This window comes from Poecilia latipinna, unplaced genomic scaffold (assembly GCF_001443285.1).
Source record: "Poecilia latipinna isolate Pla-1442-1.1 unplaced genomic scaffold, P_latipinna-1.0 Scaffold902, whole genome shotgun sequence".
Taxonomy (NCBI): domain Eukaryota; kingdom Metazoa; phylum Chordata; class Actinopteri; order Cyprinodontiformes; family Poeciliidae; genus Poecilia; species Poecilia latipinna.
In genome coordinates this window covers 50,217-74,094 of record NW_015113518.1, presented here as the reverse complement: position 1 = coordinate 74,094, position 23,878 = coordinate 50,217, and the positions used below count along the sequence as shown (strand labels likewise).

Sequence of the window (23,878 nt, the reverse complement as noted above, 5' to 3'; positions counted from 1 at the left end):
CGAGTCTCCAAGCAAATATTCAGGAGAGAAGCAACAAGTACACCCTTGGTAAATATTTGAATCAGTACGATTTCCCAACCATCTGCTGGCTGACTTGGTGTTAACGAAGGCAATAATAACACAAGGGAAACCAATCAGCTGGTAGTTTAAGGTCCCCCGTACTAGTGCACATTCTCCTAATGCCCGTTTATTGCGGCGTCTACACCCAGAAAAGAACATGCAGAAAAACGACACACTTAAAACGGAAATACACACCTTGAAGGCAACATCATAGTACTCGTTGATGGAGGCGCATCTCTCCAACACATATTTTGACGTGCCGTTTTTAGCCTGCTTGTCCGTCAACGACGTCTTTCGCGCGGACATGGCACTACCAAGGAGATCCGGAGCAGCAGCTTTTGTACCTCCAAGACGCGTCCGAGGAAGAGGAAGAGGCGCGCGGTGTCAAGAGAGCGATCAGTCCCGGGCTGCGCCGACCTCCAGCCCCTCTGCTCGCATAGTAATGTACAGTATACAGACACTTCCTGCAGGGGCGGCGAGATGGGAGAAAGGGAGAAGATCACACCTGAACAGTGTTTCGAAACACGGAGGCGCACGGTGGAAGAACTTGCGCGGCGGGCGAGCTGAGGCGGCGGCGGCGCGTCCGCATCCAGCAGTCAAGAGAGCGGTAATGACAAGCAGGCGGAAACATTGCTCTGCTTTGGCGAAGCGGCGCGGCGCGGCGCATCCTGGCGTGGGCAGATAATTAGAGCTGTGGCCACAGATGCGCTGAAGGACGTCGACAGGTTCGCTTATTTGCGCCGCGTCTCTCTCTCTTATTTATTTATTTATTTTTGTTATTGTTGACGCGGAGCTGAGGAGGAGAAAGGGATCAGACTCATCCGACCTGCTGCAGGTGGAAAGGTCACAGGGTCTCGCACCCACCAGAGGGGAGGCAGGAAGAGGAGGTGAGAGTTTAACATCTCAGAGCGCGTATCTGACCCCACGGAGCATGCACAGACTGGACTAGAAAGTCTCATTCTGCCATCAAGGGATTCTCATCTAGTCTTCTACCTTTTTTTTTTTAGTTTTCTGGGTCACAGCAGGCAAATGATCGATTACCCCACCTCTTCACTTCATACATATCTAAAATGGTCTCACAGACTCAATTTCCTGATAAAGAAGCCCGTGAATGGATCTTTTTCTTGCAGTGTTTGTCTCCCCCTAGCGGCTCAATCACACATCCAGCTGTCCCTTTCTCCTTTTGTGTTAATGACACAGGAGCAGAGATCATTAAAGTTGCATAACTGGCATGTATATGAGCTCCTGGCTCCCCGCGTGATCTGAGCCGGCCCAAGGGATAAGCAGAATATGCGGCTGCTTAGGGGAATTGGGTGAAAAGAATCACTTGAAGGCGTAAAACGTTACAAAATAAGAGCTAAAGTTTCGTAGTCGAGTCAGGAAACTGGAGGCTGCTCTCCGCAGGAATCGCTGCTCCTTCTCCTGCCTCCGCACAACCAAACATTGACCTGTTCTCCTGATGAAGTCAGAACATTGATGAATGGGTACAGAGTTCAAGAGCATAGGGCTTTTGTCCATTTTAGTCTTAGTGCTTGATTGAGGTACAAACCCTGATCAGTCAGCCTCACAGTCCTGGTGGTAGCGTACGGCTGTAGAAGTTCAAAAACGTATAAAAACTCTTCACCAAACGGAGACTTAACGTGTTCAAAAACAAAGTTTAGTTAATTTTGTGCTGAAAACCAGTGCAGAGAAATCAGCAAAGATAGCAAAGAGTTTACAAGTTGTCAAAAGCTCAACATTAATGTTACCATCAGAGCAGTAGCAGGGGGTCATAAACTGCCTTAAAAGGTGATTTAATGGAAGCAAATGAGGCACAATTAAAACAGGTCTGAGTACACAGCCTTGTGGAACTACTGGAAAAGTATTTTCATTTGATAAATGATAAATAAGAAACAAAACGATTGGGATCTGTATCAGATGTGCAGAGTAACCAAAGGCTGCATTTCAATTTCTGGACAAGAAAACGTCATTAGAGGCCCTGAGGAGAGCTGACAAGATCTTTAAAACATGTAGGAACCTGAACTTAGGTCACCAAGCAGTTAATTACAAAAAACAAAAACATTTATGGTGCAGTAAAATTAAATATGATTTACATTGATAATAACTTCACCTCCTGACACTTGAAATATTGTTTCCTTTCAAATATTGCGTCCTTCCTTTGTAATTTCAACACCTGATATTGCAATGGGGATTATAATTCCATATGCAGATTTTTTTTTAAATTAAAAAAACAGAAAACTTTATAAATGTAAAATAGTTTACTTTTACCTGAAAAAAAAAACAACTCAGAATTTCCACATTGGATGCCTCTGTTTTAAAAACAGGTAAAACGTCAAGAGAGTTACACAAGTTTGACATTGCATGCTAATGCACTTTCATTGAACATCCTGAAAAAATACGAGCAAAACACTTTATAGAATAAAAAGTTTTCTTCAACTTTAAGCAACAATAGCCTGTATAAAGGCAGTTGCCCAGGGCAGTACTCAAAGGGGGAGACGCCATTCATGCAAGCTGGAGAATAGATAGCAAAGATTGAGGCAGAAAAGGTCTGAAATGTTACAGATGAGAAATGTTCTGAAGCAGAGGAAAGCAGGAATCAGCCATGGATGAGATTTTTTTTTTTGTTGTTTGTTTTTTTCACTGTGCTGTGAATCAAAAATGACACCTGATGGCTTCACAATAAATACGATCAAACTCTTCTTCCCAGGCTCTGGCTCTAAATCCAACTGGATTAAACACATCAAAGTGTCTTAATTCCCCCCCTCCCGCCCGTCTCTCTTTCTCTCCCAGTCATTTTTTTCCCCTCACAAACTTTGAATCGCGCACGCTCTTACTGTATATGCATAAACATATGCTAATATAAAATGGCAAACCAATTTCACAGCACCTCGCTGATTCTTTTCCCTTTTATTTGTGACGGTCACAGATTTTTCAGTGTCACAGCAGATTAATCGCTCCTTAAATAACCACCCCCCACCACACCACTACACCTCTGCGTCTCGGTGTCCCTCGCCCATCAGCTCCCACCTAAAAACTTGTCACAGAGCATAAAATCAGCCCCGTCTGGCACAACTTTGTTACACGTCTCCCGCAGCACGCTGCTCGGGCTCTGTGACATTCATTAGATGCGCTTTCTTGCCAGTAATTTAATCGCAGTGCTGAGATTGTTGACCGTAATAATTCTCCTCTAACGAACTGTTAAAGATCGTAATCAATGCAGTGAGAGAAAAAAAAAAGAGAAAAGAAAAAGAAAAAAGAAGTGGCATCCCACTCAAGAGAGCACCACTGATTCAGAGAGGATCTGCTCGGCCGTGCTGTTATGTCACGACTTAAGTGCAAACAGCCCAGCGGAGTGACATGTCCTTCTCACTGGAATGAAGTCAGCAACATAACAGGACGGAGGAAAAACAGACAGTGGGAGTGGAGGGAGGTCGTGTGTGTGTGTGTGTGTTGAAGCCAATGCCCACAGTGGAGGTGAATGACTCCGAGATGAACTTGCCCTGGTCAAACTGAACCAGCAGAGAGGTCTTGCCCACGCCACTGTCTCCCACCAGGATGGTCTGCAGATTGAGTCACTCTCACACACACACACACACACACACACACACAGATGAGACGTCATGCTCTGCAGCCTCGTGCTGTGTTAATCGCCCGAGGCCGCAGCGCTGTGTGGGCACGCGGAGCGGGTTATTGTACGAGTTCATCATGTGTTGCTCAGCGCGCCGCTGTCTGACGCTTTGTGACAGCTGGAGGTTGGCTCGGTGTCTTCAGCAGGGAAGGACGGCGTGGCCGCGAAGGCCGGACCTGCTTCTCAATGAGCTGGAAGGTCAGAAAGAGAAAAAAAAAAACTCCCAGAGGGGAACACAGAGAAGTTCTCCTTCTGCTCTATGCATGTTCATGATCTGTGCAAAAGTTTCAAAGTTTCTTCCAGACTTTCTGGGAAAATCATAGAAGTGGGTTAAAGCTATAACTCCTCATACTTTGTGAAGATTTTTTTTAGAGTGTTTTCTTTTCTGTTTGGCTCCTAACAATGTTCAGAGGAATATATATATATTTTTTTATTGATTTGTAAAGCCAAATAACTCATTAGACTCCCGAACAGAGGGGAATATGTGTGGTTTTCTTTCCTTTTTTTTTGTTTTTTGCTTCTGTTCCAGGTAGATTTTATTTCTTTGATCTCAACGTGTTCAGTTTCATCCTTTTCAAACACACACACACACACACGACACAACATGCTGTCTTGATTTAGGTCAAGAATTAAGCAGAAAATGGTTGAAAAGCTACCAAGGTCCAAAGAAACTGTTCTTCGGTAATCTTATGAAAACTAAGCAAAATAAAAGTTAGAAGTTCAGGCTGCTAAAGTTACAATAGGACGGTTTAGTTTAAAGCAGGGACTCATAGAATGGCCTAGTCAAAGTGCAGATTAACCATCTGTAACGAGACTTCTGAGGCCTCTTGAGCTACTTTGCAATCGAGTCTGATGTGGTGAAAAAGACAAACAGCTGAAAACCACATGCAGCTGTATTTACAGCAAAGGAGGTTATAGGAGCACAGATTCAGGCCACTGAATAAGAATTTATAACACATTTTATCTTTCTATTTGGAACAAAATTATATATATATAAGTATATTAAAAAAGAAAACATTATGCTGGACATTCATTGTTGGCCTTTGATATTAATCTCCATCCAGCTCAGATTCAGGTCTGAAAGTTGCAGGTTTGATTCCAGGCTTCCTCCTCCCCATCGCTGCAAAGATGAAGATGACTTTTAAAAGTCTTAAAAACATATAAAGGTTTAGTCCATTTACTTCATGGATGAGTACTTTTGCGAGGCTCTGCATAAAAACACCTGTCCACTAATGAGCCACGTAAAGCTTTAAAATTTGTTAAATGTTACAGCTTATTAAATGTGGGGCTAATGAAAAACATATTTTTATTAGACTGAGCAATGAATCTTCTCTTCTTCCTCCACCACTTCCTCTGAAAGCCAGCCTCAAACACATTTAGTGGTCTGCAGATCTGAAAGCGTTGCTCCGGATGTGGGCATCAGCTGACCTTTTTATCTCTGGTTATTGCCTCTCTCGAGCCGGAGCACCAATAGAGCTACTTGGCAGCAGATGTTTACTTTTATTGTGGAAATTTATCACCTTACAGCCACAGTACTTTCTCTCTCTCTCTCTCTCTCTCTCTCTCTCTTTTTCACTCCACATGCAGTAAGCCAGAGTCTTCTCCTGCTTCTTATCTGCTGCCTACAAGAGCAAACGTACAGCAGAGAGTGACAGCATGCCGGGCTCTGCTGCTGGTAATACGCTCACTTTAATCATCCTCGTGCGTGTACGACATGTTGGCTTTTGATGTTCCATTAAAACGGACAAGTTGGTGAAGGTTGGAGCGGATCTAAATTTATTCGGTCCACGGGAGTCGCATTCATGCTCGTCTCTTCACTTGCACTTGAGCACAGAGCGAGTGGCCATTCATCAGATGAAGAAAGAGGCTGGGAAGATGCGTTTATCAGTGTAAACTAAAACTTTGCTAAGTGGACAACAACATCTCCACAAAGAGCTGACCGCACTCAAGTAAATGAAGAAATAACATGAGTACGGAGATAAAAAAACAAAAAAAAACAAAAAAAAACCACGCACACACCAGACAACTGGATAGTCAATACCATAAGATGACACAAAATGTCAACAAGCGTACGCACTAGCTTGCAAATGTCTGCACAGGAGACTTTGATACATAATTTCTAAACTTTTTCCACATAAACGCTGGCAGGAAGCAGTTGTAAACTCAAAGAGCATATTAAATGTTTCAAAAGTATCTCATTTTGCAAAGATGTCAGTCAGGAGAAGGACAGAAACAAATCCATCATGATGTATAAATACAGCATGGCACAGTGAACCCAGTAAATTTAGTTTTATAGCTGAAAATAAGTAAACAATGTCAAAAATGTACATATGTAATCAGAAAGTGAATGCTTTTACAAAGTCCAAGTACATTTTTTTTAGATGTTTATTTGCAGTCTACATGTAGACGTCGTTTAGTCATGCTTGAAAAGCAAAACAGGAAGTGAAAAAAAAACCTCAAGACCTTTCAACTTTAACATATTTAATTGACGAGCAACACGACTGCCCGTTTTGTGGTGCAGAAAGGAAACGTGTAGGAGTATTCTTTGTGCCCCAGGAACCCCGATTACCGTTATTGTTTTCAGGAATACAAATTAAACTCACTTCTTCATGTGCAGCGGAGACGCTCTGTCACCGCTGCAGCCGCTTTGTGTTACAAGCAGCTCAGTCACAGAGAAGCTGCTGCTGAATGAGAGTGGGAAATTATGATTCACCCTGAACTACTGCCGTTGTTAAAAATGAAAAACGTACCTTTGTCTACAGCCACATGGAGAAATAGCCTTGTTGTCAGAATACAATCTGTGCAGCGTTAATTTACAGGACTTTGTCTGGGCCTTATGATATATATATTTTTTGTTTATCCGACGCCGTTTAGATCTAACCGTGGATAAAATATCCATGTGAAAGTCAGGAAGATTGCTCAGAGTGAATGTGTTCTGTGTTCTCTTTACGTCTGGACTAAACGGTAAGTAACTGGATGCTTGTATCCGGAGATACAAACCACGCATGTAAACATCTGCTACAGCCTGTGTATTCTAAACCATCTGTGTCCTTGGACTCCTTGTTCCGTCGGCCCTCCTTGGAAACGCAGGACTTCTCTTCCTGAATGGCTCGCCTGCCTCTGAGAGAAGTGGCTGCAGAGGCAGGCGGCTGATGACCGCGAACAGCAGGAGGAGGTACAGGCCGAACCCGTGCACAAAGGAGAGCAAACGATGCGAACCAGAGGAGAGGCTGATGAGTCAGAGCGAGGGGGATGTGCTGTGCTGGGTTTCAGAGGCCTGAGTGAAATCAGAGCATTGAAATTTCATCGCTCCTGCATTAAAGACTGATTCAGACATGCTAGCATTTTGATGAAGGGAGCAAAAAAATATAAAATATCCATCTACTTTTTGGTGATGTATACTAATGGTGAAAAAAGTGGATTAGATGTTAAATCCACCTTCTGTCTTGAAATATGGCCTCTATAAATAACTAGATATTTCATAAACCAGCCCCTACTTACATGAGTTACTGTTAAAGTTTCAGTGAACATCCCCTTTAAAATGCCAGGTTTACGTGACAAAAAACCTCACAACATAATACTGCCACTACCACGTTTCACTAAATGTGATGTTATTTGTTTTGTCAAGTTTTTAGAAATGTTTTCTTGAGAAGGAAGGGGTCAAACTTCTCATTCCTGTCATACGGAGAATACTGAAAAATCACATCTTCCTGCAGCCTCCTGTCAAATATAAAATGCTTTGGATGCTTTTTTCATAATCTTCTCCTGACTGATACCTTTGTAGAAGGAAATAAAATGCGTGCACAAAAGTGTAATTACCTATTTTATTTGCTTGAAATTCACAGGAGTTTTGTGTATTTGATATTTTCCCTTTTCTCATGAAGCTAATTTCTCCCCGGCATTTTTAGAAAGCACCCAAAGCTACATTTAAATCAGCTGAGATCCAACTGGTTCAGCTGCCAGCAAAATAAAAATAAATAAAAAAAAACAAAAAAAAAACAAAGCCGGAGCCATCCGAGTGTGGCGCCTTTTGTTGTTTCTGACTGGGCAAAGTAACAAATACAAGCTGAAATTTAATCAGCGGAGCGGCAGGCGCTCCATCTCAGCTCGCCACAAAGTAATACTTGTTTCAACATCCAGTAATTACAATCTCAGATATCCTCTAATCCCGTTAGCTGCGTGCTGCCGCAGCGAAAGCCTCAATCTGTTTGAAAGGAGCAAGCTTTAACCTGCCAGAGCAATCATTTCATAATCTGGACGTGTTATTGTGACAAAAGCAACAAAAACTCAGCAGAAAGAAGCTGAGCCTGTTTGCCGACATCGATGCTCTGTCATCTGTGAACATAAAGTGTGTGACTGGCTAAGAGTTAACCTGCTACTGGGTGAAATTGAAAGTGCTATTATTGGTTTATTAGCTCTTAGCTATAGATAAACCAATAATTTAATAACTAGAAGAAAAATAGCATAAAATCCTTAGCTTACCTTGTGTGTTAGCTCTTCATTACAGGGTGTCTGCATGTCCTCGAGGTCAATCAGATGATCCAGGCATGTCCATTGTCTCCTGCGTCTCCGTCTCACACAAATCAGATCTTTGCTCTGAAGCAGGTGAACTCAACCCAGAGACCTTCCACTCCTCACCACTTTCAAGTCGGGTTTACAGCCCGCTGTCCCCAACACCTGGCCCTCCTTCTCCGCAGGTCTCCTTTTCCTCCCATGTGGTTCACATCCGGTGCACAGAGGGGAAAACTGCTGTGAACTGTGCACTTGAACCGGAAAACACTTCAAATATTTATATGGAGAAGCTCAGAAATGTTGCTTACAGTATTTATGAAGGAAGGAAGCTTCAGCACCCTGGAGGGTGTTTACATCATTTCTATAATCCAAAACTATTAATTCTTGACTTTTTTTCCCCCATATTTTGTCACATTAAATTGTGATGTCTGTGGATTTCATCAAAATAGCTAGAGCACAACTGTGAAGATGAAGGAAAGCCATTCATTCATAGATGGCATGTGGGCTGTGTGACAGCGAGCTGATCACCACAAATACACCATGAAAGGCTGAGGAGACGTTTTCCCTTCAGTAGGGGCAGATAAGATGGATGAAGCAACATGGAGGGGAATCCAGGACCTACAGCAGCTCTACATGCACAACCTGCTGCGATATAAAAGAATGGGTCAGGTGAAAGCATATTCAGGAGTTAGATTGATCATCTGGCTAGTCTGCAAAGAGGAACGGGCAAAAATGACAGTCTCTATATGTGCAAAGCTGTTAGACATAAGTGTAATTGTAGAACAAAGTTAATTTTCAAAGTATGCTCTCAGGGAGACAAATTGAAATGCACGCCACACTTTTCAGATTATTTAGTTAAACAAAAAACTTTAAATTCACGAATCAAGAGAGCAACGGTGCATTAGCATCTGGTCACTGGTAGCATCAACTGCTTTAAGTCACAGAACGCAACGAAGGCATCTGCAAGCGACAGAAAAGTCCCATGAGAAAAAAAAAAAGACTAATGACTAAATAGTCATGTGACTTGTGACTAACGTATTTAAGGCCAGTATAAATATATATTTTTAATGAATTTAAGATATTTTAAGGCCTGAATTTTAGATAAGACCTTTTAAGGATGTGTGACATCCTGGCAGCATTCAGAAGGACTTAATATGTGCAAAAGTCTGCTCCTGGCAAGGACAACTCCTGTTCAAAGTGAGCCGTTTCAAAAAACACTTGGTTAAATCCAGACATGCTACAAGGTACAAACAAGTATAACAACAAAAGCTGGAATATCGTCATCTATTTATTGAGTTTTCGGTGAGACTGTCTGATCTTCTCCACAGCAGCGACGGGCTCCCGTTCCCTACAGATCGGAGCGACGGAGCCGAGGATGAGTCACTGTCCGGGCTGCTCCCGACTATCGCAACAGCACGGACAGAAATCTCAACCTCCTCCCAAAACCCAGAGGAGCTGCTTCATGCGACACCGAACAGGTGGACTGTCGAATGCAACACAATTAAGAGAGCAGTTTTAACAGCTCAGGGAGCCGAGAGACGAACAGACAGCATACAGCTTCCCTCTGACAGGATAGAAAAATAACATTAGCTAAGATCCATTAATCTGCTTATTCTCTCAATAAAACCGGGGCTTCACTGAAGCGACTATACTGTGCAAGCTAAACAAGGTCACTTAAAACAACGTACGTGTTGGCCGGTCGTTATTTCAGAACACAAAAGTACAAAAAAAAAAAAACTAAAGTAAAAACACTAATTTCTGCAAGCTATTCTGCAAACCTTTTTCCACATAAAGGCAGCTTAGATTCTTCCTGATCAAACTAAAACGATTAGCATAAAAAAATAATAAAATAAAAAAAATACAGTGGACTGTTTAAAATTTAAGGAGTAAAAATACGAAAATAAAACAGCATGAGAACAGATACGTAGGAAAAAAAAACACAGACCGGCATGACGGTACAGCATCTGCACAGGCAAACAGGAGGTATAACGATCTGTTGTTTCAATGCCTACCATACAATGTAAAAAAAATGACACTTTTAGTGGAAATATGTAACTTTAAGCCCGATTGCTTCAAAAAGACAGAATCTGAACATTTAACACTGAGGTCAGTGTGTTCAAAACTAATGGAAAAAATAAAAAATAGCTTTAAAGTTCCCTGATGGATGCAGAGACGTTGATTTTGCAAACAAGCTAACACAACATTTTGTTTCTTCCTCACAGCATAACAAAATTTAATAATAAATGTGGTTTTTAAAACTATTTTCATTATAGCGTTTAGCAGTAATGCTATAAACGTTTAAAGTTTCGTCTTCGATGCTTAAAACGACTCCAGCTCGTGTCGATCTTTCAGCTCAGGTGACTGGGTTCAAATTTTCAGACTGATTTGAATGCAAAAACAAAAGAAATAAACAAAAACCCTCAGTGTTTTGCAGCACAAAAACAATATAAAACTAACACACTGACTGAGATTTAAAAAAATGCTAGAGATATATATTTTTGACAAAAGTGCCTCACAAAAGTATTGGCACCGTTCAGTGTTTTTCACATTTTGTTGCAAAATTTAAAATCATTAGATTAGCATCAAGTTGAAGGAAAGCTTTCTTGTATCAATCTGATGCCACCAAACAAAATCAAATGCAATCAAATCATTTTATATAGGGGTATCAAAGTTAAAGAGGCTGAAAGCAACACATCTATAAACTATTTCATATTAGTTTCCTATAAAAAGAAATTGTTTTTGCAACCTGACAAAATGTAAAAGAAAAATATAAGGGGTGTAAATACTTTTGAAAGGAAACATTAAACAGCTATTTTCTCTAACATGTCCTTGTATTTAGTGATGTGTTGGTGCAAAAAAAAATATGTGACCCTGCACAGACGTATTAAAACATCCCGCCCTCGATTCCTCCCGCCATAACCAAGGGAACGCTGCGACGACAACATCCTGTAGTAAAGTGCACTTCATGCATCTCTCCTATGCTTCAAAATAAGCACATTATTAAGATCCAGAGGTTCTACTCTCCCTTGAAATGAAGGGGACAACCGAATGAGGACCCTTGCATTTCCACTGAGACAGTTGTGTGACTGAAAATGTGTGCGGCAGCTAAAATCATACCGAAACGTGGGGTTTCATGTATCCGTTTAGCAAAACATGATAAGTTTGTCTTTTCTTGTTTTTGCGTTTGCAGTCAATGTACAAATTTCCTGCAGTCCTCCCGTCGTTTCTGCCCGCGGTAGCAGCAGCTCCTCGGTGTGTGTGTGTGCAGACAATATCGGGTTCATTGAGGCTCTCCAGCAGTGTTTTGTGTGTTCAGTGTTTCTACTCGCGCTACCTGATCCGCCCGTCGCTTTTGACCGGGCCCAGTTCGGACTTTGGATCAGGGGAGAGGGAGCTCCAGGTAGTTTTGGTGCACAGCCCCACGGCCGAGCAGGAGGAGGTCTTGGCGGAGCAGAGGTCGCCTATCACCCAGAACGCCCCCACCAGGCTGTCTACCCAGGCGTCCAGGGGCCGGCCCACCAGCTGAGCGGCTCGCCGGGCCGCCTGCATGGCGGGCTCCTGAGGGGGCAGCTTCAGCACGGAGCTCAGCTGCTGGAAGCTCTGGTCCAGGTACAGGTTACCAGGAGGACCCGAATGGAGCCAGCTGTCCTCCTCTGGAACAGAAAATAAATAAAACAAAAATTAGTCTGTAAAAAAACCCCACCATTTTCTCAGAATATTGTTTTAATTCACTACTGTAAGATGTCATTTATTAATGTTGTTAATATTGTTTTCTACATTCTACAGCACAGAAAAGGTCATCTAAAATATAGCAACATTTTATGTTTTGAAATGTCTCAGGCATACCTTAGTTTGAGCACAAAACATTAAAAAAAACAACATTTTCAATAACTTTGAACATACAAAGCAGAAGACAAATAATAAGTCACTGAGCCATTAGTGACTTATTATTCCATTTACCTGGAATGAATAAATATTCATTCCAGGTAAATGACCTTCCTACTCATATTTTATATATTTTTATACACAAAATATTTCTAAAAAAAAAAAAGTTCTTCCTATGTCTTATGGCTTTTATCAAAGAAATAAGTTAGATAATTCCAACAAACCTAAAACAAGAATTGTTTAGTCTGATTAAACTTTCAGACAATGAGAGGAGAAAAGTGTCCTTTTATAAGTTGTATGAAAATATCTGGTTTCAATTGTGAATAACATTTTCCATTTAGGCTTTTAATCAAGATTGCACTTTAATACAAAACTGCTCAGTTTGAATAACAAGCACTTTCAAGGACTTTATACATAAATCAAGCACTTTCCAAACCTTGAAAACATCAGATTGAAATTCAAGGACTTCAAGCACGCAAACGAACCGGGAAAATAACGTGTTTTAGAAAATGATTCATAGCCCTTCAACTTTTTCCTCAATACTTCATTGAGTTTTGTTAGAGTTATTGTAACAGAGCAAACGTACCTCTGCGCAGCGGCTCTTTATTATTAAAAGTCAGCGGCATCACGAGGAATCGAACCTCCGCTACGCGCTTCCACTGTTTCAACACCCGCACCGTCCAGGCACCGGGCCGTAGGGGGTGCTGTAGAGGCGGTTTGTACTGTGTGTACTCTGCGTCCATCTCCACTGTGACGTCATAGGACGCTGCCACCACCTGCGCCGGGTCGATCCAGACGATGGTGGCCGTGAGGTTGGGCCCGCGGGCCCACTTCTGGACCGCCAGTGGCTCGTCTAATGGGCCGATGACGCCGCCGAAGTTACGGAAGATCCTTTCTTTGGGATCCCAGTCTGTCCCGATCTGTTACCGAGAAAAACCCGTCAGTTAAATGAGCATTTTTCTGGAATCTGGGTTTTTTTAGAGAACGTTTTGGTTTAAGTGTCATCGATGTTAAAAAGTTGCCGTGAAAACCTCCAGATTCTTGAGCCTCTCGAATTCTTTGAGGTTCGTCTCGAAGACGAGCGTCGCTTGAGGCATGGCCCACAGCTCCAGCGTCTCCTTGCGCTTCGACTCCACGCCGCGCACCTCCTGCCGAACGAGGTAGCCTTGGAAACGGTCGTCGTAGAAGTACAAATGGACGGACAGAGGGTCGCCTGCTGGTTCAAACCTTCAAAAGAAGAAGCTCCTTGTAACAACATCCCGTTACCAGTCAGAGAATATTCAAAGAGGAAACAGGAAACGAACCTGCAGGCTTCTGTCTGGCTCTGAGAGGTCATCAGGCCCTTCAAGGTCAGGCGGAAGAAAGAGGTGTAAGCTGTGAGCGCCACGTCACTGAGGGAGCCGACGCCGTCCGGCTGCTCGAACACGCTCTCCCAGTACGCCTTGATGGCGACGGTTCCCGGGGCGTACTGGCCGTACAGGTGGGTGTCCAGGATGTCTATGGCCTCCTGGTTCACCGTCGACTCAAACTTTCGGGCGAAAAACGTCGGACGAGTCAATTGCTGTGGATTTAAAAAAACAAAATAGTTTTAGAAATGGAATAAATCTAGCAGTCTGGATTTTATTTTGAGGGAATATGAATACTTTTGCAAGGCAGTGTAATCTCAGAAGGATGACACACTGCCCTCTTGTGGTGAACTCACCTGAATCCGAATGAGGTCTTGCGGTTTGAAGTCGTTGGGGGAGCAGCCGCACCAGTCCACGATGTGCTTGTACTGGCATTTACAGCCCAGCTTACGGTTCCAGTTGGTGATGCGCAGGTTGTTGTCCACCAGGGTGTCACACATGTGGCTGTTACCAAGCACTGTGTGGAAAAATGACTGAGAGAGAGAGGAAGAGAGGCAGACTTTTAAAAACTCATTTATTGAGCTTTAGTGATCCGTATAAACGGTCAACTCAAATCAACACATTCATAGAGGAAAGTTCAGAATACATTCATAATCACAGAGATTTTGAAAAACATCCAGTTCATTCATTTTCATTCTTTTTTTCTAACATCACTCTTGCTTTAATTATATCCTGGAAAAGCTTTACACATTCACAATTCTGTTCATTGTTAATCTTATATTTTCTGCTCAATTAAATTTCAAAGAAAAATTCAACAACCATTCTTTTTCTTCTTCTTGAGTGAAAGAGAAAGAAAGAGAAAACAAGAAAGAAAAGAGAAAGGCAAAAAACTGAAAAAAAGAGAGAGACAGAAAGAGACAAAAGAAAATGACAAAGAAAAAAGACATAGAAAGATCAACAAAATTTAGAAGAAATTAAAAAAAAAAGAGAGGCAGAAAGATAAATACGAGTCAAATGGAAAGGGTGCATGAACTGGCTCCAAACACGAGGTCTGGATTACAGAAGGTCACAGCTCTACAGTAGTTCCTCTCATGCGGCGCCGCTGCTGCACGCTGTGCTGCGCAGCTTACAGTCCTCCATTATCTCTGCTGCTAGTCTGCTCTGACTTGGCAGGGAAGTGGAGCCTGAGACGGGCTCTTTCCTCACTCTCTTACCTCGGCGGGCAGCAGCGCGTAGGTGTAGAACTGCTTCAGACCCAACACCAGCTGGTCCCGGGAGCCGACCACATAGTCCACGAAGCGGCGGGTCAGCGCGAACCAGTCGGAGCCGCCGGAGACCTCCAGGCCCTCTGGGATGCTGCGCTCGCCGAGACGCCACATGTGGTTGTCGCACTCGTGGAAAAGTCGGTCGAGGCCCTGCTTCTTGATGAACCTGGAGGACAGAGCACAGACCAAAGCATTGTTGGGAGTTCTGGTTGGGGTCTACCTTTAAGACGAGCGCGCTCACCTTGCATTCTCTCTCCCATGCGACTTGAGGAAGTTCTTGTCTCGGTGCATCGACAGAAACATCACCAGTTCATCGTTGGTCCTACAGGAGTTCGATATGGTGAGAGAAAAAAAACAGCAGATAGGAGACTTTGATGAATACAAAGGAGCTGAGTAATAAACTACTTTGGAAAAGATTTAGGGCCAGTAAGTGAAGCTCTCTGGGGACAGTCCAGGTGGACAATCAACTGCTTTGATTGGGACTCCCTTAAAGCAGTCGGCTGCCCCCAAAACCCCAGCTGGAGGCTGTTTACCGTCGGTTCTGTGACTAAGTGACCAGAACGGTTTATTAACCACGATGCTGCAAAACAGATTAATGTTTCCATCAGCAGAAATGCTACGGCTGCCACTTTCTAAAGCTGCTGGGGTCAGTTAAGAGACCAAAACACGAATAGGCCCTTAAAATGAAGTCATTACTGCAGAACTGGGCATTAGATAGTTACAGATAAAGGTGTTTTTAAAAATTACTAATGTTAATGCTGCTGATTTTTCCCTGTGACTTGGAGTTCAGAGTGATGCTTCATTTCAAACACAGTTCAAAGAGTAAAATCCACAAATAGATTCACAGAGTGATGCTTTATATTAAGTGTTTATTTGACTAAAATAAACTGTTATTTTAGTCAAATAACTAAACTCCAAAGTTTAGTTTCTCAAAAAAAAAATTATAACATGACATAAAAGATCAATTAAAAAACTATTTTTAATAGAGAAATATTATGGTATGGATGACAAAAATCACAGGGGAGATCACTGACTTGACAGTGGACTCTAATTAACACCGTCTGCAATTAAGCCCGTCACAATAAGCAATTAATGAATCAATTAATCCCATATTAAATTAAAACGAGCTTGACAATTTACATCTTGATTATTTTTTGATTAAAAAAAATTGTGCTTACAAAGAAATCATAATCCATTTTATTTATGGTTCTGGCTTTTGTGTTTGATTTTAGATATTTAAAACGTCTTCTAGTTTTACGTGTTCTTTACAAAATTGAAGCTTATTACTCTTTGAGAGAGTAAACTTGCATTATTAGGGCATTATCAATATATTACTTGAAAATGGCCTAATAATAACAATAGAAAGGTTTGTTTTTGTGACAGACCTTTCTACAATTAGGTATGCTACAAAAGGTCAGTGCTATAGAAGTTGGCTTCTCACAGATTTATCCAAGCATATTCATAGAAAGTTTAGTGGAAGGAAACGGTGTGCTAAAAAGCATCATAATTGTAATAGTTTGGAGAAATTATTGCTACTTTTCAGTTTTAAATAAAAGCAGTTTGGCTATATTATTTGTGTTTTGAAAACCATAATACAGAGACACCATTGTCAATCTTAGACCAGCCACTTTCTACAAACATCCATCACTTTATTCTACATTGTTTTGCTCCGTTTCTGTTCACGTAGCTAACCTGGTCGGGAAGTCTGTGGCACTGAGGTTGATGAAAAAGTCCCATTTCCACTCCTGCATGGTGAGCAGGTCCTGCATGCTCCGCAGGTAGGCTTTCAGGAGGCTGGCCCCTCCCCAGATGGTGACCATCCGCCAGGGAGTGGCGCGCACGTTGGGGTACTGCTCGGCTATCTGCAGCACCTCTCGATGCATGTAGCCGGACCGCTGCAGGAAACGGAGAAGATCAGACGACGTTGGCTCAGCTTCAAAGAGTTTCATCACAAAATATAAAACAAAACAAAACAAAAAAAAAACAAACAAACAAAAAAACAAACAAACGCTGAATGCTGCTTTCTACCGTGACTCATCAAAATAATGACAAAAGGGAAATGAAAACGGTTGTTTATCATCTAAAAGGAAATGCTGAACTTAAGAGTGAGCATGCTTTGACCAGCTAAAATTGTGGACTCCAAATAGGAGGAAATAAAAGCTCTTATTTAGTCCTTGGGGATCAATTAGATTTATTATAAACAGCTTGTTTTTTTTGTTGTTGTTTTTTAAAGGGTTACTCAAGGTTGTGAAGCGATAAATGGGCAGTTCAAGGGAAACAGACACCTTAAAATAGATTGTCCAGGGACATAAAGTCCAATTTAGTTAAGAGAAGAACAAATGGCGTGTAATGAATCTGCTCTGAGAAACCGATCGAGGTCAGCAGAAGTAGGCAAGAACTTTAACGGGATTTGACAAGATTAAGCAGCTTCCTGCCTGGTGTTTAGAAATGAGGCCAAATGAAAGAAAAAGGCGAAAGGAGCAGCCTAAACTCGCAGCCTTCAGCTGCAGAGTTAGCAGGTGGGTGATGAAGCACAGAGCTGGAGGTTCGCATATAACCCGAACTGTTCAGCTCAAGCAGGCGTTTCCACAGAGACAAACGGTCTCTCTCTGTGAAAACCGGCCGCCGTCTGTTGGCAGCAGAACAGAGGAAGTGACCAGGTGTCCGGCTGCAACAGGAGTCCTGCTTTCGGGAACCGAACCTGCTCTCTGCTCAACAGATTCGCCATCTGCTTTCCTTTCGAACACAACAGCAAGTTTTCTAGCAAAAAACGGATTCCTGAAGAATAACCGTGACATCCCCGACTGACCCGGTTTTACTGCAGCGAGAGGAGAGCAGGGTAAAGGCAACCTCTGGGACAGAGGGAGAGTTGGTCATTTTAAGTTCACAGTAAGAAAAACAATCCCAACGGTGTTAATGTAACCAGGAAGAAGGAGCTAGTTCAGGTGTGTGCAAACTTTTTGCCTAGAGGGATAAAATTGTTAATATGAAACTCACAAAAATCTTTTTTCTTTTTCTTTTGAAGTCAACAAATACATTTCTTGAGACTTTTTTATTGTATTTGCTCAATAATAAACTAAATACGCAAGATTTCTTTTAATCAAACAAAACATATTTTTGTACAAGAAAGATCTGTAAATTATTGCATTGAGAGAGTTTTTAACTGTTAATAATAAACCGACACACTGTTCCTTGATTTTCTGGCTTAAGATTAACGCAGAAGTCTGGTTAATAAATTTGTAATTAGTTTTGCTGTTCTAGCAGGCAGATTTGTTTCACACCGGCTTTGTGGTCAGGGGTCCGTTAGGGCCCAAGGCCTTTTCTCTGGGTCGAGAGGTCCAGGGTTCAAATCCCGGACGAGCCCCCAATTTGCTATGGTCTGGCTCTAGAATCATAACAAATAAAGGGAAGCAACGCAAGGGATAACTTAAAATTAAGATTTAACAAAAATCATGACGGGCTGGAAAAAAATCAGGCAAGGAGAGGGAGAAAAGGGAAAGAACGGGCGAGGTGAGTGAGAGACAGTGGTGCATCTCAAGCTGTTCTGGAGACACTGGCCAGCTGCCTCCATTTCCAATCAGCACTAATTAGGAGCTCTGAAACAAAGATGTTAGTGAGACCCAGAGAAAAGAAAAGGCCTTGGGCCGTAACAGGTTGCACAAAATCATTCAGAGGGCCACAAATGGCCCCCGGGCCGCACTTTGGACACCCCTGACCTACATAGAACAGTGTGGTGGTTCATCTACTGGCTGTACCTTGTCTACATGGATGTAGTAGTAATGATCTCGGTGGTATATGGCCTTGATGAGCCGCCTGAGCTGCCGTACGGCTCGGCCGTGGACCATCAGCACGAACGCCACCCTGACCGGGTTCTCCACCTTGGACAAGCTGAACTCCACGTCGCCTGCAGCCTGGACCGGCTGGGACACACCTGGCCACAGAATCCAGGTGCAGGTTAGAAAAAGATGATCATACACTATAAACAATCTAATAAAGTAAAGTAGGGCTGAAATGATTAATCAAATTAATCATGGTGAATCGATTATTGAAATAATCGTCAACTAATTCAGTAACTGATTAATCATGAACTGAAGTATGCGGACTCAAAAAAAACCGACAATGGCTGAAAGAACAACACCCTCAGAACTGCAATCACATCAAAATTGAACAAAACATAAATACATTTTGCATTTAAGACAAAAAAAAAACTTTCGTCTGTAAATATGTTCAACTTAAAACCTAAAATACAGCTTGGAGCTCACCGAGTTGGCGGCAGAACTGGGGCAGCGCTTCCGGCATGAGCTGCCCCGCCTGATGTTGGCACACAATGTTGGCTATCTCCTGCCGGCACTGCTGCGACCCAGCGCGGTGCAGAGCCGACAGCGCGTCCTTGCCCACGATGTCGCATTTAGGCATAAAGTCACCGTTGGGCGCCTGGTGTGCGCCATCCACGCTTCCGGGCTCCCCGGGGATCCCGGCGGCTTGCAGCTTCGACGCTCCGTCCAGGCTGAAGTTGCGGCGGCTGCTAGACAGATCGTGAGAGACCGCGCCGTCCACCCCGGCCGTCATCCCCCTCTCCTGGGGGGTTTTCTGTTTGACGCCGGGCTTCGCCGCTCGCCGGTTGCCGCCTTTCCTCTGCGGGAGGGCTGCCGTTCCCCTCTGCCTCTCAAACCTGGTGCTCCATTTGCCCCTGTTCTGCCCAGACAAAGAATTTGCTTTGTCTCTCTTGGAGTCCTGGCTGTTGGGGTCGGGCAGCTTGGACCGTCTTGTTTTTCCCTGAAAAATGAGACCCGGAAAAAAAAGAAAAAAAAACAAGACACATTTGTAGAGGCTGAAGAGGCTGATTCATACTCTGACTGACATAAGGTAAACAAAGATTGCCACTCAGGCATCAGCAGAAAGCCCTAGAGGCGATGATGTGTTTACTTGGTTCTTATTTTTGGGGTTTTTGTCTTCCCATTTCTCTCATCTGGGTTATTTTTAGCAGCGCCTCTGTGTTTTTGTGGAATTAATCTGACGAACCGGAGAGTCACAAACAATCCAGTGATTCACCATGCAGGCCGCAACAAACCCCACTTGCCTCTTTTTGGCAGGCAAACTCCACACTCGTGAAATTTGGGTCAGGTGTGTGCAACATTAAAATCCAAACAGATTGTGTATGTGTGTGTTTGTGTGTGAATTATTTTGGTACTGCAGTGAAAGGAGCGAAGGAGCTGTGTATTTTATTCAGACATAAAATGCTAAAGCGCCATAATGAGAGTTACTGCATGTTGGTACCAAAGAGGGGAACCAATTAGGACTTGGACTGAGGTTCATTTTCCACTGTACTGTGCAAGACTTAAGGTAGAAATAAAAAGAATCAGGAGCACAAACCACACTTTAACAAAATCCTTTGAGAGGACAAGAAAGAGAAAACTGAATCAAACCCGTTTTAAATCCTCCAGCCAAACAGCATCACAGCTTTGGCACGCTGCAACGGCTTTTTAAAAATATGCACATAAAAAAAAAAAAAAAAAAGTAGTGAGTAGGCAGAAAGCTTTCAGACGCTTCAAATCAATATGGTAGAACGAAGGCTCGCTTGCCTCCCACCGCTGGCATGCAGACTGCAGGGGGATGCTGGAAAACGGAGGCAGGCCAGCGGCAGGCCGGCGGCTCTGTGGTCGGATCGGGAGCCAGATGATCCCCGGCCAACAGGAAAGCAGCTGCCAGCCGATGCAGGACAGTCAGCTGCTGCCGGCCAACAGCGGCCACTGGATCATCAGCGAGGTGTCGCAGGGCGGATCCAAACATTCACAACATACCTCAACTGTTTTATACAACGACGAGTTTGTGCAGTTTCTCTCAGGAATGTTGTTGAAAGTTTTTGTTCATCGTAGGGTCCGTCACGATACATTTTCAGAAGTTACTGTGGTAAACGATAATAGTATTATTTTACGAGACCATTTTTAACCAATATAATGCAATATTATATTATATTTGCATATAATGCAAATATGCCCAATTAAAGATCAATAAACTCTCATTTCTGACAAGAGTTTTATACTGGACCTTTTTAATTAAATATTCAAAATATATAACCAAACCAACAAATAAAAGTCAGTTGAGACCAATGCACCAGATTGAAGTCCTTCATCCAGTCTTTGGTAAAAAGAGCGAGAAGAGAGAAAAACTGCAACAAACGTCAATACTTCTGTTGGGATTTTATGTGACAGAGCAGCGAAAACGATGCATGGTTTCCATTTTCTCTCAGGAGAAATCAGAAAAGTATGCCGTGCCCGATTTAATTTCAACCAATAAATCAGTGAATAATATATCAGTGACTAGACACAGGTGTCCACTAATTAGGTAACTTCAAATGGATAACCGAGTAGAGGGGTGGAGGTAGAACCGTTTTTCTTGAATGTCAATAAGATAAATAGAAACTTGCAGCTTCAACGTGACAAAATCTGGGAGTTATTGCTTAGAATGGTGGCTTAGCATATTCAGCATTCATCAATCCCAGAAAAAAAAAATTTATTCTGATTAATTTCCAAGTGCAAATTGCAGCAAAACGTTGACAATTTGCTATGACCCTGATTTCTGCTTTTAGAAGCAGCTCATAATAATCTGGATTTGATTTTTGCAGAAGTTTCTTCTTCTTTTTCTTTTTCTTTTTTTTAGCCACAAGAGAAAATCTCGTACATCCAGCACGCATGACCCGCTGGCTGAAGTTTCAATTATCCTTATCAACTGGCTTTCACGGCTTTTAATTAAAAAAAAAAAGATCATTGTTTCGGGGGAAAGAAAAAAACAAAAAAAACAACGCATGGACTGAGAAGCAGCCGAGGCAGAGACTTGATTTCCCAATTAAAAGTGGAGCGAGACCGAATCAGTGTCACCATCTGCTGGAGCGGGACTCGACAACGAAGGAGGAGGGGGAGGGGAGGGATGAGGATGAGGAGGCGGAGGAAGACTCTGTGGTTTTCATCTGTCCCTTCTCTCTCGAGCAACAAAGGGGTTTAATGAAATGCATGTGACTGAGTGTGTTTGCTCAGGGCTGATGGTCTTTTAGCGTTCTGCATCAGGCGCGTGCAGACTTGGTGCTGACATCTGCATAGCTGTCTGCCAACACAGTGGAATACATGGCTGACCTCCGCACTAAGGAGAGCGCTCTCTGCCTCCAGCTAGGGCTTACAGGGGGTTATGGAAAACTGATTCACCCTTCCTTTTAGTCAGTAAGACAAACGGCGAGTCATTTGACATTTAAATGGAGGCGTTTCATTGTTCAAGATGCTAGATTTTATCCTGACTAAATGGAGAGGAGCCAAGGCTTCGGCCAATTGAGCCTTGAGCTCTCCGATGGGCTTAGGGGTTTAAACGGAAATGATCTGCAGCACTAATCTCCTCTGAAGACCTGGGAAGTTGGTTGTCTACCTTGATCTGAGGCAAAGGTCACGCAACCCTGCAAACCCTCAAAGCTCCGCCCACAAATCTACCCTCCACACTTGGGGGCGTGGGGGGGAATAATGCACCTTCCACACTTTTCAGGTCATCACATGCTCAGGTTTCAACGTGGTGAAGCACTCCAGCTTTTTTTTTTCTTTTTGTTTTTTTGTACAGGCTGAGCCACTTCTCAACTTCTGCTGGTATCCAGGTCATGTTCTTTATAAACAAATCAAGCAGCATATGAACATATATGAACTTCCAGGGTCACAGCTCCAAGGTTATTAATTCATTTTCAGACAATTTGAAAATGATATGGAGAAAGGTGAATTTAATGCTTGGATCAGTGACTGCCTGTGAGACTGAAGGACTGTGTGTCTAACCAAGTGGTCAGCAGCGTAGGAGCACCACAGGGCGCTGTACTCTCACCATTACTTTTCACTCTGTACACTTCAGACTTCCAGCGCAAGTCGAACTTCTGTCATCTACAGAAATACTCTTGAGACCGAGGTGTATCATTGATAGTCCAGAAGCAGAGCTGAGAGAGCCGGTGGATCACTTTGTGGCGTGAAAACAATCATCTCATCTCAAATGTAAACAAAACAAAGGAGGTGATTGTAGACTTCAGGAGAAACTGGGTTAAAACAAACCCTATTTCCATTATGAGGGAAGAAGTGGAGGTGGACGAGGAATATAGACACATCAGTGTTCGTCTAGACAACAGACTGGACTGGAGACGGAACAGCAAAGTGGTCTATAAGAAAGGATAGAGCAGACTTTGATTCTTGAGGAAGCTAAGATCCTTCAAGGTGTGCTGCAGATCTTCTATAAGTCTTTTGCTGACAGTGCCATCATCTGTTGGGGTAACAGCATCAGAACCAAACTCTAAACAATCAATCTGTTCCAGGAACCACTGTGGAGAACTAGGAGATGGTGCCAAGAACAAGTTTGTATTAAAAAAAGAAAAAAGAAAAAGTTACAAGAATAACTGTGTGTCTTCAGTTTCGATTTTAGGTTTTTCTTTTTCCAGAATTTTTCAAACCTGGAAAATATTATAATCAATATTCCATATTTTCCCTGCCTGAACATGAACTCCGGCTATAAACAGAGCCTCGGATTGATAGTTTACTTCCTATGAAGGGTCTAAATTAAGTACTCAGACTTACGCAGACTAACTGAATTACTTAATAAACGACTTCTCCATTAGATGTTTTTCTCTTTCCTGTGTTTGCTTTCCATTTTCTCTACTTGAAGGAGCCAGATGAAACAGTATGACAACAAGCAGCACACAGCCCACTGTTGCTTCTGAAACAACTTCGTTTTCATTCAGCTTTCCACAGCGAGAACCAAAAACGAACAGTTAAAACAAGAAGAACACTCTACTCTCTCTTATTTCTCGTGGGCGTTTGTGATAAATGACAACAGAGGCAAGGCTGGTCCAGCAATAGTAACATGTTTCTGCTAAGAGCTAACATAAGCTACCGTTACAGTATAATAACTCACAGTGAGCTGAGCTAAACGCCAACGGCTAATCCAAACAAAATCAGAGCCATGTCTATAAAATACTCAGTGGGACTGTTTCTCACCTCTGGTGGGCCTTCTTCCAAGCTCCTAAGACTCCAAACCACAAGTCCCTGGATCAGCAGGATCATTAAAGCAGCGGAAATCACTAGTTTATACCGTCGAAGCAGCTTTTGGACTCGTACGCTGGCCACCATTTTTCCAGCACGGCACGTTCTGAGCAGAGCGTCCACGCGGGG

The 23,878-nt window shown here is 42.8% G+C and overlaps 2 protein-coding genes and 1 long non-coding RNA gene across 3 annotated transcripts in view; 1 reads left to right on the top strand and 2 right to left on the bottom strand.

Annotated features, from left to right (window-relative positions):
- LOC106957413 (ras-related protein Rab-37) overlaps positions 1 to 1,041 on the bottom strand; it is an 18,536-nt gene extending 17,495 nt beyond the window's left edge. Inside the window, exon 1 of the mRNA XM_015048745.1 lies at positions 256 to 1,041. Within this exon, the coding sequence (XP_014904231.1) occupies positions 256 to 366 (111 nt within the window). The 5' untranslated portion in view covers positions 367 to 1,041. The remainder of the gene's footprint in view (positions 1 to 255) is intronic.
- The window catches only part of LOC106957414 (uncharacterized), a 22,294-nt gene extending 3,858 nt beyond the window's left edge, over positions 1 to 18,436 (top strand). Inside the window, exons 2-4 of the long non-coding RNA XR_001426944.1 lie at positions 9,174 to 9,177; positions 17,630 to 17,641; positions 18,212 to 18,436. This is a non-coding gene — a long non-coding RNA (uncharacterized LOC106957414). The remainder of the gene's footprint in view (positions 1 to 9,173; positions 9,178 to 17,629; positions 17,642 to 18,211) is intronic.
- xylt2 (xylosyltransferase II) lies at positions 9,471 to 23,878 on the bottom strand. Its single transcript, XM_015048744.1, has 11 exons — positions 23,705 to 23,878; positions 18,959 to 19,472; positions 18,452 to 18,627; positions 16,389 to 16,591; positions 14,938 to 15,018; positions 14,646 to 14,862; positions 13,788 to 13,964; positions 13,390 to 13,646; positions 13,117 to 13,312; positions 12,672 to 13,005; positions 9,471 to 11,853 (listed from the first exon to the last, which is right to left on the bottom strand). Exons 1-11 carry the CDS (start codon positions 23,834 to 23,836, stop codon positions 11,531 to 11,533), a joined length of 2,610 nt encoding a protein of 869 aa, XP_014904230.1. The 5' UTR covers positions 23,837 to 23,878; the 3' UTR covers positions 9,471 to 11,530.